Source organism: Diadema antillarum, unplaced genomic scaffold (assembly GCF_040938485.1).
Source record: "Diadema antillarum isolate AM-2024a unplaced genomic scaffold, OU_Dant_1.0 seq00001401_RagTag, whole genome shotgun sequence".
NCBI classification, from domain to species: Eukaryota; Metazoa; Echinodermata; class Echinoidea; order Diadematoida; family Diadematidae; genus Diadema; species Diadema antillarum.
The window spans coordinates 105,197-118,424 of NW_027272156.1; the positions used below are offsets into that span (position 1 = coordinate 105,197).

The 13,228-nt window shown below is 37.2% G+C and overlaps 1 protein-coding gene across 1 annotated transcript in view; it reads right to left on the reverse strand.

The window, feature by feature from the left end:
• The window catches only part of LOC139709047 (P2X purinoceptor 4-like), a 28,924-nt gene extending 16,479 nt beyond the window's left edge, over window positions 1-12,445 (reverse strand). Inside the window, exons 1-4 of the mRNA XM_071621013.1 lie at window positions 12,138-12,445; window positions 9,932-10,109; window positions 7,876-7,947; window positions 5,920-5,995 (exon numbers count right to left, since the gene is read on the reverse strand). Of these exons, the coding sequence (XP_071477114.1) occupies window positions 5,920-5,995; window positions 7,876-7,947; window positions 9,932-10,109; window positions 12,138-12,325 (514 nt within the window). The 5' untranslated portion in view covers window positions 12,326-12,445. The remainder of the gene's footprint in view (window positions 1-5,919; window positions 5,996-7,875; window positions 7,948-9,931; window positions 10,110-12,137) is intronic.
• Between the last annotated feature and the right edge of the window lie 783 nt (window positions 12,446-13,228).

Here is a 13,228-nt window from a genome sequence, read left to right on the forward strand (position 1 = left end):
GCTGGGAGAACACATGCGGAAAACTGATGTGGATTCATGAGACTTGGAGCAATTAAATAGTGTACCACCAGACCTGGTAGCAGTCAGGGTATGCACCATACTACAGGTTTTGAAAGCCCCTTTTTTATGTTCTAGATGTCTATCCATCCAATATCGTTTCTTGTGTATCATGCCGCAAGTTGAAAACAATCATCTGTGAATGAAACTTGGTAAGGCTATGTAAATCCAGGGGGCGTTCCACAAAACTTGTCATTGGTGACAACTGTTATAAGTAGCTGAAATCTTTGCATCTGACAATACATTTTATCAAACGTTTCCCTGGAGTCGATGAGGGTCATGAGGTCAATAATCAAGGGTCAGGAGCCATTCATTATGAAAAAAAATGGAAGGAAATATCTTGTGACTTTGATTTTTCAAAGGCAGATGAATGGATTTCACCAAACTCACTTGTAATATAAAAGTTCACAGTCACAAATCAATATGTAATGTAATTTTGTTATTTTGGAGATGCTGATGAAATAAAGAAGAGTTTTTTTTTTCTTGTTTTTTTTTTATAGAAGCCACACAACAACCCATGGGTTCATCCTACATGAAGGATCATATGTTTTACTTAATGCTCCCTGATTATGCAGTGCAATTTACTGATAATTTCTGTTGATACCTGGATAATTTGTTAATGAGTCGTAGAATATATTGTATATAACATGCATTTCTTACAACACAGCATAGAATGTAAGTAACCTGCAAATCCTTCTTGTACTCTATCCTCTTCCACCTGTGAACCAGGGCGCAAGGATTGTGCAAGATTTCTGTGGCTTTGGCTATAGGCTACCTTATCCGATTTCAAAAGGTAAGTCTACATGACTATAAGGTTTGTTCAAATATGATGCGACAAACCCCCTGACATTTTTAGTGTTCAGATATGGTGCGCCGAACCACGCCACTTTCATTATGTTAATGAATGCACATGACTAAAAAAAAAATAAGATAAAGATAAACTCATGACATCGTATCTTCACTTACTTTTGAGCTTGATTGCACCATAACTTCTTGCCACTGTGTGGCAAAATATATTCCTCTTGCCTCAGTGTTTTTGTTTTGTTTTGTTGCGTTTTGATCTGTTTATTTGTTTGTTTTTTACCATCTCATATCGCATTGATTTGTACACTAAAATGTTGCCGGAGTTTGTCTCATCATATCTGAACAAGCCTTTATGTGTCATTTTGGACAGGCAATTAGAACTCACAGTACTTTGGTATTCTGAAAATGAAATTGATTTTTACGAGTTTAATTGATTTTGCATTTTCTACTTTCTATGATCTGTTTTTGTATTAGAAAATAAATTAGAGGTCAAGGGAAATTTTCTGGGTTTTTTTGTGTTGTTGGACTATGTAATTTATTTAGATCACGTGCTTTTCAATGTTTCACAGGTTAACTTTTTTTTTTGGATGTTGTGAATATTTTTGCGCACTTGCCTTTGTCAGGGTTATGTCCTGATGTCGACGAGAACTTTACTCGTGAATGCTTCAAAGTTGATCCTTGAACTTTAAAGATTGTCTTCCCCATATGTAGGCTAAAATTTTGAAGTTGCTTTTTGATCAGTCACGAATAAGAGAAAAGTGATAAATTTCAAAGCTTCTTTAAGAAAAAATAGGTTAAGTGAGTTTTAATTGTGAAATTATAATGATTTTTAAGTAAAATGGAATAAGATCCATTTATTATCCTCTGCCAAGAAGTGGAGCCTGAATTGTTATGGTTTTGAGTAGTCCATCCCTCCATGTGTGTAATAGCTTGAAATCTGTTAAAATAATCATAAATGTGAATGAAATGTGGTAAGCCTATGTATGACTGAGTCTATCAAATTGCATTTTGGAATCGAAATAAAGGTCACAGTCAAATTTGTCTAGTTTTTATTTGTAATAGATTCATACAATGTCTGTTTGTTTTTCATTGTTTCCTTACATTTTCAGCCTGATGCTAGTTTTGATCACCACTTGAAGAGGGAAAGCAGAAGAAGATGCAGCTCTACTTGCTTGACAGAGGACGTCAGAAGGATAACATACATGTGTACCAATATTACTTCATTGTTGACCACTTGGTACTACCCTGCCCTGGTGATATCATTCAGAGTGCCTTCGACACATTGTTCAAAGCACATTAAATATGTGTTTTGTCTACGGTATGCAAAACCTCTCATCAATCTTTGGACATTTGGAATTACCCCGAGTTCGTGAACTGAGATCTAAACTTTCAAATAGATAATGAAGTGATGCATTCTCTAGGAGTTCCCACTGAAACTGCTTTTTTTTTCACTGTTTGCCATACGAACATGGACTGAGTGATGGACAAACAATAAATTGCGCCTAGGGGGCCTGTGTACGGACATAATTTGATTCATTCAATGGTTTTAGAAGACACTTAAAGAATCATCACTGTGATAATGAAACTGTGAAGATACTCCAAGTCCAGTTCTATGGAAGAACCGAGATAGAGACTGATGATATACAGTTGATGAAGCAGTACTCTTCATTAGTCGATGACAGTTTTTGATGAGGAGGTGATTACCTTTAGTCCAGGGGACATTGAACAACGACCTTGTAATTTTTACATGTGCTAGACACCTTTTTTGTCAGTATGGAGTAATGCATTACCATGGTAACATCAAATTTTCATAAAGATTACGAATACAGAATGTGGATCAAGCTACTCAGTTTTAAATCAATTCTGTTGAAATTCGATTGTCCAGAAATCTGTTGCCATGGCAATTGCAGTTTTTAAACAAATCATACAAAATTGTGTGGATCACGCTGCTCTCTTAGTTTCTTTTTTTTTAGCATTTAAATTTGAATTTGATACATATGGTCACTATGATAATACGTTATCGTGCAAGACACTTTTTGTGGGGGTCATAAATCCGTTTCCATGGCAACAGCATCTTCATACAAATCATCCACAAGTACGATGTGGATTCAGCATTTGACCTTAAATTTGGCACATGTGACCACTGTATTATGTATCTGTGCAAATTTTATTTTTCGTCATTGTCAAATAGTATGTTGTCAAGTTAATGGTATTCTGTAATGAGAATCGTATAAACTACAAGTGGATTGAGCATACTCTCTCAATTTTTAGCAATAACCTTGAGATATGACACCTATATGTTGTGACAAGATAAATTGTAGATGTGCAAAGCACTTTTCTCGTCAATGTTAAACAATGCGTTTCCATGCTAACTTATTTTTTTTAATACAAAGCAATCAAAGATATTGTGATTGACTCATAACTCCCTCATGTTTTAGGCATTTGACTTGAAATTTGGCACGTGACCACTGTAGTGCGCTAATGTGCAAATGTCATCTTTTGTATCGGTCAAAGAAAGTGTTATCATGGCAGTGACATTTTCAAATTAAAATCTTACACAACAGTTGATTATGAAATCTCCCTCAGTTTCTGAGCATCTGGCCTGAAATATTGCACAGAGTGCTAATGTAATGGCAACCATCTTTTAAAATGAAAATCAAACAAAAAATACTGTGAATTGGGTGAGCTCCCTCAGTTTTCTAGCATTTGACTTGAGGTTTCGCTCATGTAACCAGTGTAATCTTAAAATGAGTCGCACACTGATCTCACTGTTGAGTAATCTTGCTATGGTAACAACTTTTATTACTTTTTTTTTTCAACAAAAGGCATACAAGAATATCGTGAATTGAGCTAACTCTCTAAGTTTTAGGTGGGGGTATCAATTACATCCAGTTCGAGTTGAAAATATTGGCCCAAGAAGGCCTATGTGTGTCATTTGAATATTTAAATGATCCAAATTTCACATGCTTGTATCGTCACTTGCAATAGCATTGATCAAAAGAAAGAGTATACTTTTTTTTATGTTAACATTTTACAACCAGACTGGATGATCTATGTTGAATATTTGAATTATACAGCTGAGTAGGCAATTCAATTTGAACATTTGAATGATAGAGCCAAGAAGATATAATACTAGTATCAATTTCATTTGAAAATTCAACTTGATAGTGCCAAGAAGGCCAAAGGTATTCAGAGTGAGTATTTAAATTTGATATTTTAGCCTACAATAGCCATAATGCATCTCATTTGCATAGATAATCAAAGAACCAACTGAAAGGGTCAAAGGTATTCCATTTTGATACTTATATTGTAGAGATGAGGCTTTCATTACATGTAATAGAATTATTGTGTTTTGTTGTGACAGACAGAATTTATTAAATATTTTGATCAACCTAGTAGCACGTGACTGTCTTTCACCTACTTACATTACTGTGTTATTTTGTGCGATTGAATGTGGAGAGTGTGAAATGATGTCGAGATATCGACACTTCAAATTGTTAATAAGTTGGCATCACTTGGAATTTATTTCTCACTCTGAAGCGTTGAATCAACACTTCTATGGTGTCAAATAAACACCAAATAATGCAAACGTATAACACTTTGAAGTGTTAGAATAACACCATGACAGGTGTTGGGGTATAGATTCTAACAACAAATAGTGTTGAAGTTACACCATCATTGGTGTTAAAGGGTGTCAAAAGAACACCAAAGTGGTGTCAACTTATCAATAATCTAAGCAACACCAGAGCTAGTGTTGGTATATTTTAACACCACGGGTGTTGAACTTACACCATAACTGGTGTTGGGATTTCAAATGAACACCATTATGGTGTCAACTTCTTAACACTCTCTTAAGTGTTGAAAAAAAACACCGAGGCTGGTGTTGGTATATTTTTACACCCTGTAACACCCATGGGTGTTGGATATTTCAACACCAGAGACGGTGTTACTTTAACACCAGATGGTGTGGTCCTTTATTGAAGTTGGGCCGGTGTTAGATTCAACACCAGTGGTGTTAAATCTAACACCACTGTTTTTGCAGTGTACCGTCAGTTTATGATGTCACATGCGAACAACGATTCAAGGAAAATAAAAAGAAAATTCCACAGAATTTCAATTTTTGAAAAAAAGTGTACACTCATTCTTATGACTTGTTACTGACATAAAGGGTAATGATATTCTCTCTGCCTTCAGAAAGAGGTGCAAGTCAAGTGCTCTATCATCATGTGAGAAAAGTAAAAATATGTTGAAAATTCTTTACTCTTCTTTACAATATTCTACGCATGTGACATCAAAAGTTGTACATTGAAGTTATCTTCACATCCAGCAATGGTGGCACTGAAACTTCAAAAATTTATATACAGACTGTATTTTGAATGGGTTGTTTGATTTTTGTCAAACTTTCCCTTATGTATTCTACTTATGGTGCTGCATTCTCTCAATCAATGTGTATGCGATCAAAGGTGCACTTGTGAAGGACTTGTCCTTTAAGACAGATAAATGTAAACTGTTATCTGTGACTGAGATAATAGGGACCCTGTGGTATAGTGCGTAAGACTCTTCACTTTCAAACAGAGGTCCTGAGTTCAAGCCCTGCCAAGTGCTTATTTCCTTGGACAACATAATTTTACCCATGATATCCCTCTTGACCCACTCGTACATACCCTGGTCACCTGGCAATGTTGGGGTAAAGATAATGGCATGGCCCTTGGGATGAGCAGTGGCAACACTGAAGAGGCAATATTTGGTAAATACAGTGCACTACCATTATAACAAACACGGTTATAACAAAATTTTGAAGGAAGTAAAATTCAGGTTCCCAAATTATCCTGTCATACACTTTATTCACTTTATTTATTTGGCTAAAACAAAACTTTGATATAATGAAAGAAAACTGCCAGTCCCTAAGGCTGTTACAATGGGAGTCACCCGTAAGACCATATCAATATCATAAATACTACTCAGGTTCTCATAAAAAAAGGATTCAGTATCAAATAGAAAGGTATTACAAAGACGGGAAAAGAAAACAGCAGAAGCTTCTGAAAGCCCAAGGCATACCATTTCCATTGACCATTGGTTCTCCTGCTGGACAGTCGCTGTCATCACTACAAACAGCATTGGGAATATCAGGATCCTTGAGAAGGAGGGAGAGAGAGAGGGGGGGGGCATTTTATATTGTTTTATTGTGTACAGATAGGATGCTCCTTTCTAGATTATAATTAGTTTTGCTTTCATACACGCTATCCAACACATCAATTTCTTTTGAATAGTTTTATTGCTTTCACATGAAACTGATGCAACGCTGACATTAAACATGATATTTAGGATATTGAGGAAAGTAACCAAATGCTCTAGATGTATTTCACTCTGATCAGCACTTCTCCTTCTTCTTCCTGTTCAATACAGTTCACCTTTGGTGTATTGTCATACTATTAATGGGCACTTAATTTAATGGGCAACTTTGAAAAACAGCAAGAAAGAAAGTGCACTTGTATTTAAATGCAAGGTGAAAGCACATTATGCAAGTTTTCAATGAAAGTTGGTCATAATGAAACTCTTGATACTACCTTATTTCCTTAAGTGTCTGTGAAGACCTGACAAAGGCTTTATCATCTCACATGCCATATTTGCAAGAAGCTAGATCTACTCACATAGAGCTTCAACTGTCTGATGAATTACAGTTTTTACACTTTCCGAAGATTGTGTGTAATTCACCCTGTTACACATAGATAGGCACCAAAATTGAGTGTGCTTGGGGTCAGAAAAACAATTATCTCACAATGCAAAATGGGTGTCAACAGCATAACTTCATGTCACATCAGACTGTATGATGCCTCCCATTCAAATTCCATTTCCTACGTTTACTACTTTCAGAATCGTGAATGTTGAAAAATAGTGAAAAAACAAAAACAAGGAGGCCTGACTGAAAGAAGCACTGAAAACAGACTGAAAATTTAAATCAAATGACTTGTGAACTGTAATACCCCAGACCCTAGAATGCACATTAGAATTTCTTTAACTTTGTAATCTGTCACTGGCAGACAATATCCTGGTGAACATCAGAACTATCATTTCACAACTAAAATTCACCTTGTCGTTTCCTCTTCCTGATTTTCACTTTGTTATGATCTTCGCTCTGTCCCTCTCAGCATCATAATAGGAGTTTAGAATTTACTAGGAAAAGTGTCTGAGCAACTAAATGTGTGTCGAAAACTAAAAGCATCTCATGGTCTCATTTTCACATCATTATTAACTTGACATATCAAACACTTCATCTATGACAATCTAAATTCCTTGACAGGCACATCTCTTCTGGAAGGAAACTCATTTGTGCCAATCCCACAGATGAATTGGGAACACAATTCTTCTGTCTTCTAGTCATTAAAACTCATCAGTAAGAAGTAGGATTAAAGGACAAGTCCACCTTCATAGACATGTGGATTGAGTGAATGCAGCAATATTAGTAGAACATATCAGTGAAAGTTTGAGGACAGTCGGACAATCCGTTCAAAAGTTATGAATTTTTTAAGTTTCTGCTCAGTCAGTGCTGGATGAGAAGACTACTACAGCTTGTGATGTCACATGAGTAGAACGATATAAAGAAAATATAAAGAAAATTCAATGTATTTTCACTTTTCTCGCATTTGTAATTAAAAGACGCTTGACTTGCTTCTTTCAGAAGGCAAGGGGAATAATATTGCCCTTGACATACGTCAGTGACAAGTCGAGGAAATATGCACATTTTTCAAAAAATATAATTTTGTGAGATTCTCTTTTCATTTTCCTTATATCGTTCTATGCATGTGACATCATACACTGTAGTAGTCTTTTCATCCAGCAGTGACTGCCCAAATACTTTAAAAATTCATAACTTTTGAACGGATTGTCAGATTTTCCCCAAACTTTCACTGATATGTTTGACTAATAATGCTGCATTCACTCAATGCACATGAATGAAGGTGGGCTTGTCCTTTAATGAGGGGCTTTAATCACCATCACTGACTTGACTCTTACCTCTGGACATTCGCCCTTCTGCTGGTCAGGGGTGATGATCATGTTGGTCATGACAAAGAATGCATTGGTTTGCTGAACATGGAGAACACCAATGAATAAATAAATAAAGAGAAAGATTATAAATATGGTAATTACTTTTCAGTTACAAAAGCAGATTCAAAACATTTTAAGCTGTTTCATGTAACAAAAGGTTACAATTTTGATTCACCTGAGCATTAAAACCTAGAACTGTAAAATAGGAAATCTCCACACAAGTACCCTGTAGCTTTCTGCACTCCAGATGAAATGAATTTTTCATTTTGGAAATTGAAATATGAAATAGTATTACATACACTGGGTAAATAAAAACAAAATATGTGTTTTTATTTTGCGCCAATTTCATGTCAAGTGAAAGGTGAGAACATTTCCACCCAATGAAAATTTTAACTTTTCAGTATGTTAACCCGTTGAGGACGGGCTGATTTTGCTACAAGACGCATTTCCCATAGACACTTGCCCGAGTATACTCGGCACTCGTCCTCAACAGGTTAACACCAACATCTCCTGCACGATATTACAAACAATGATTTTCATTATGATGAATTCCTAATACAGGCCAGAAGGTGCAGACAAGTACAGAAAATGGAGACCATGTAGTAATATCAACATGATTTACTTGTCACTTAAAGGGGCATAGTCCCGGTAGTGTAGAGGGCGCTGCTGATGATACTGCCGATCACCGTTAGCATTGATACGAAGATTATCGAAGTTGAGCTGTCATCAAGAGTAAAGTGCGTAGGTGTTGCTAAGTTACGTTGCCTTCGTTGTCTTCTCTGCGCATCGCGCAGTCTGTAGTAATGCCAGGGTGCGTGCATATGTGCTTGTTATTATGACATCACAAAAGAAGTTTGCTAAAGCTGTCATCCCCCTCAGCCGAATTATGAGCCGAACTGTGATCGGACCATGGACTACAGTGGATCGGACTTCTTCGGACTCGGGGAAGTGGGCCAAAGCATAAGCGCTAAAGAGGAGTCGATAGCGTAGGTCTCTACAGGAAACTTGCGCCGTGCGCCCGCATACGCATTTGACTAAAACACCGGGACCATGCACCTTTAAAAATTATATTGAGTGTTCTATATTGCCCAGTACTTACCCTGTTTAAGTGTTTCTAGCTTTCCATCTCTTAGAGAATAGCACTCCAAATGTCATTAAACATGTTAGTACAACAACTATTATCTTGTGAGACACTGATCATTGTACTTCCTTAATTGCGTCAGGCGCATTGAACTTCAACCCTCTCAGGACCGATAGCCTGTAAAATCCCATTGACTTTGTATACAAACATGTTGCTGATTCAATACGACTGAAAAAGTTGACCTGATGCTTTCAATAGATTGAAGGCACATAATTTCTGTATTTCACTTCAATATATTGATATAAGAATTTAAAGGTTAATTTGTAATCTCAAACTGTGTATTCAATCACTACCAGTAAAGTCACAGTACATTACTTTAGAGAGTTTCCCAATGTTTCTGTTTGTTTACTGTATATAACATACACTCACTAAACTTGCCTAATCACTTTGCAAATTGGGACTTCCAAACAATCTCCCAGGTAGTTAAATTCACAATCAAGGAGTACAGTGATGCAGAGAAATTACTGTATATGCATGCATATGTCGCGTTTATGTTGAAATCAGATTTGATAATTTCGCAAAAAATAAAAACCTCATGAAATATATATGGCATAATAACATATATCACTCCTTCTACCTAAAAAGAAAAAAAAAGAATAGGTACTGAACAAAGACTACTGTAAAACATGATATATTCGCGGTATGAATTTTTTGTGAATTGGAGCCGACAGCCTTTTTCGTGGCATGAAATTTTCGCGAAGTGCCACTGGCGTTCAATGCTTATAGTGTAAACAAGGACTTTTGCGTGCATTTTAATTTCGCGAATCTTGGCGCTCGCGAAATTCGCGAAATTAAAGTGCACGCGAAAATTCCTCGTTTTACAGTATGTGTGGAGCTACAGACAGACTGCACACATGGGCCCTAAAAAGGAAAGGAACTAACCTGTGGTGGAATGACGTAGTCTGACACATCCCATATCCTGTTATATGGGCTGGTGTCTTTGACATTGAGATTGGGGTCATCTGTGATGTTAGTGTATGCCACGCCCTTCAGTTTACAGGTGACTGCACTGACCACATCGTCAGTGGATTGGTATCCCTTCTTGTACACAAGAACCCACCTAATGAGAAAGAGATGGGTATACCAAGCCATACATGTACATAAACTTTTTTTTTTTTCAGTCAAGACTCACTATGGAAAGGTTGACTGCAGTCAACAAATAAAAGCTCTACCATCATTGATAGTGTTTCCTGTATGTTCACATCCATGCAAGTCTACTTAGGAAACAAATAAAAAATGTTTATATTACATTTAAGACCCTTTTGATATGAGATTATAACATTTATAACAATTGCACCCAATTGCACCCAATTACAACCCAATTGCAACCCAAACAAAAGTGATGACAAGAAATTAATTTGTAAAGGCAATACTGGGAATAAAACAGATTACAGAATGGGTAAGATGAGAAATGGCTTTTAATAAATGTAAATGAACAACTACTGATGGACAAAAAGAATTTTCCAGTTTGGGCCATATTTTGAAAAAAAAAAGAAAAGAAAAATACTTAGTATATATACCCTTCTAGCATCACATGTTCCTTGATATACATGTATAATTTGGTCCAAATTCCTTACATGGTAAGCCCTGTAAGGGTCATATTTGATTGTTTGAGTGCTATAAATTTTGCCCACTATCCATTTTGACCTTCCACTAACATGCCCTATTATCATTCTGAGGAAAATCCTTTGAAATATGTTTGCCTAGCATTAATTACACGTATCCCAATTTCTTGCTCAAGGGTCATGCCAAAAACTTGGCATTGTGGCTGCAATATTAAGGATTTTTTTTCAAGCTTTCACAGTAATAATATTGAACTGGGACTATGACTCCACAGAGAAACAATGGTAGGCGATGGTAGGCACAATAGTGAGGGTTTCTGATTTGGGTCAGGAAGGGAGGTGTGGATTTGGTTAATGACTAGATTTGTTTACGATTCAGATTGTCTAGCTAAGATTGCAATCCATCCGACCACTGTGTACACAGTGATACCACTCACATGATGTCACATGTATCCAAAAAATCACACAATGGAGGAAGCACATAATGTAATCTAACATGCACAGAAATCTAACCCCCAGGCGCTCCATTGTACAGTTATACTACAGCCTGAATGCTTCGCATTCAGGCTGGGCTCAGTGTAGAAATCCACATACAATAGACAGCCTTACAGGCTATAAAGGTTCTTAGAGCAGGCAATATCTAGGAATGCCTCTGATATCAAACACGTTACTAAGTTCAGACTTTTGATATTTAATTTTGGACAACAACTGGAAGCCTGGTGATGCCCTGATGCCTGATGGACAACCCAAAAATGCTTTGAGGTACATAGGCCTACAAGCATATCTTATACTGCTTGTAAGTTGTATGTCACATATTGTGGATGAAGTTTATTCTTAGATAATCTTATTGATTTAAAGACTATAAAATCTATGTTTTGACACATTTTGGGGAAAGACTTCCATATGTACCCCCACTATTATACACCTACATTGTATTAGCTTCCTCTGTTCAAGTCCACATTTCCCTAGGACACCGAGATCAATGTTACCCTAACTCTAACCCTAACCTAAACCCTAATCCTAAACTGAGTAAACTCTAATCCTAATCCCAAATTGTCAAAGCCACCTTAACTTATTCATGTTTTTATACATATAGCAGGGGTACATATGGAAGTCTTGCCCATTTTGGCCACACCATGAAAATTCAGAAAGTGTAGAAGTGCCTCAATTGCAAATGAATCATTATCCATGAGTCTCAGCTCGTTTGATATTAAATTCTGGTCACAACTTTGAGGTTCGAACTTCTTCTAGATGCTATTCTAAGAGTAAGACATGATTCTTCTATTCTGATTCTCATATTCTCATTAAATAGTGAGTCTCCTGTTCCCTGAACCAGACACATGGCCAGCCATTTTTAATTCAGGGTTAGGGATTTGGAACTGGGAATGTGAGATAAATATGACACTATGTATCACGGCATGCCAAAAAGAAATGGGTAGCGTTTCGTTTCGACATTCTGCATCAATCAACAACTGTGACATAAACCACAATCAAATTTACTTTATGACATAATAAGGTCTTCTTACCCGATGATATAGCCAATGATGGCAAGTTGCAGGATCCTGTTGATGAGCCCAACTTTTTTACTCTTGATGTGAACTATCTTCGGGGTGTCATACTCCAGCGTCGCCGACAGCGCGGCGGAACAAAACGCCTGGAATTTGGAGCCGACCCCACTCGAAGAGTTGTGCTGTATGTCGATGACGTCTGCCATTGGGTATCTCAGTTCGTGTCGTTTAGAGCGAGAAAATAAAGGAAACAACAAATGAAAACTGGTCAAGATAGCTGACCTGTGCTCGAGAAAACCAGTAAAATTTCGAAAATTGTGTTTTCACTACTACCAAAACCTCGGAGGCTCGGTCACGCCAGAAAGTCGAACGCTTTTTTAAGTTCTATATGTTCGCTAGCCAGCTGCTGGCACGTGTGTCGCGTACCCGAGAAACCGGCCAAGGTTTCGCGCTGATCGCCGCGCCGGTGTTGGGGCGCGGGCTCTTCGGGCCGCGTCGAGGCAGAGCTTTCGTTTATAGGGCTGTACTCTGGCTACAGCAGAGATCATGTGACGTGAAGAAGGCGTGTTAAAGGTCAGGTGACATAGTGCGGTGCGGAACTCGTGCTACCACCGGCTGCAACTTGGGCCTGATCTCCGGACTACAATTCGAGAGCCTGAGTTCCAGCTGCATCACTATGATAATAATTAAAGACTCAGTTCATTCCCAAAAGGTGCCAATCCACTTTTGATTGTGAAGAGAAAAACCTGGATTTATATTTCACATGCTTCTCTGTGTTTTCATGCAAAGACTTTATGTCCCATAGGAGTTCCCCATAATCATAATGGGAAAGTGTATGTGCCTAAAAAAGATAATAAAGCTGTGTCTTCATTGATTTTTTTAAATTAATATTCTTAGGGATTTTGTGGATTAAGCACCTTTTGAGAAAACAATTGGCACGGTGATGTACAACATGTAAATGTTGATTCAGCGACTAGCTTTGAGACTTTGAGAATTTTTCCTGAGATGATTTGTTATCTCTACTCATTCTCCTCCTGTTCTCTCCAACACAGATTGGTTGCTTTATGCACATCATCAGAAATAAAATACTATTTATGGGTCATCAGGAA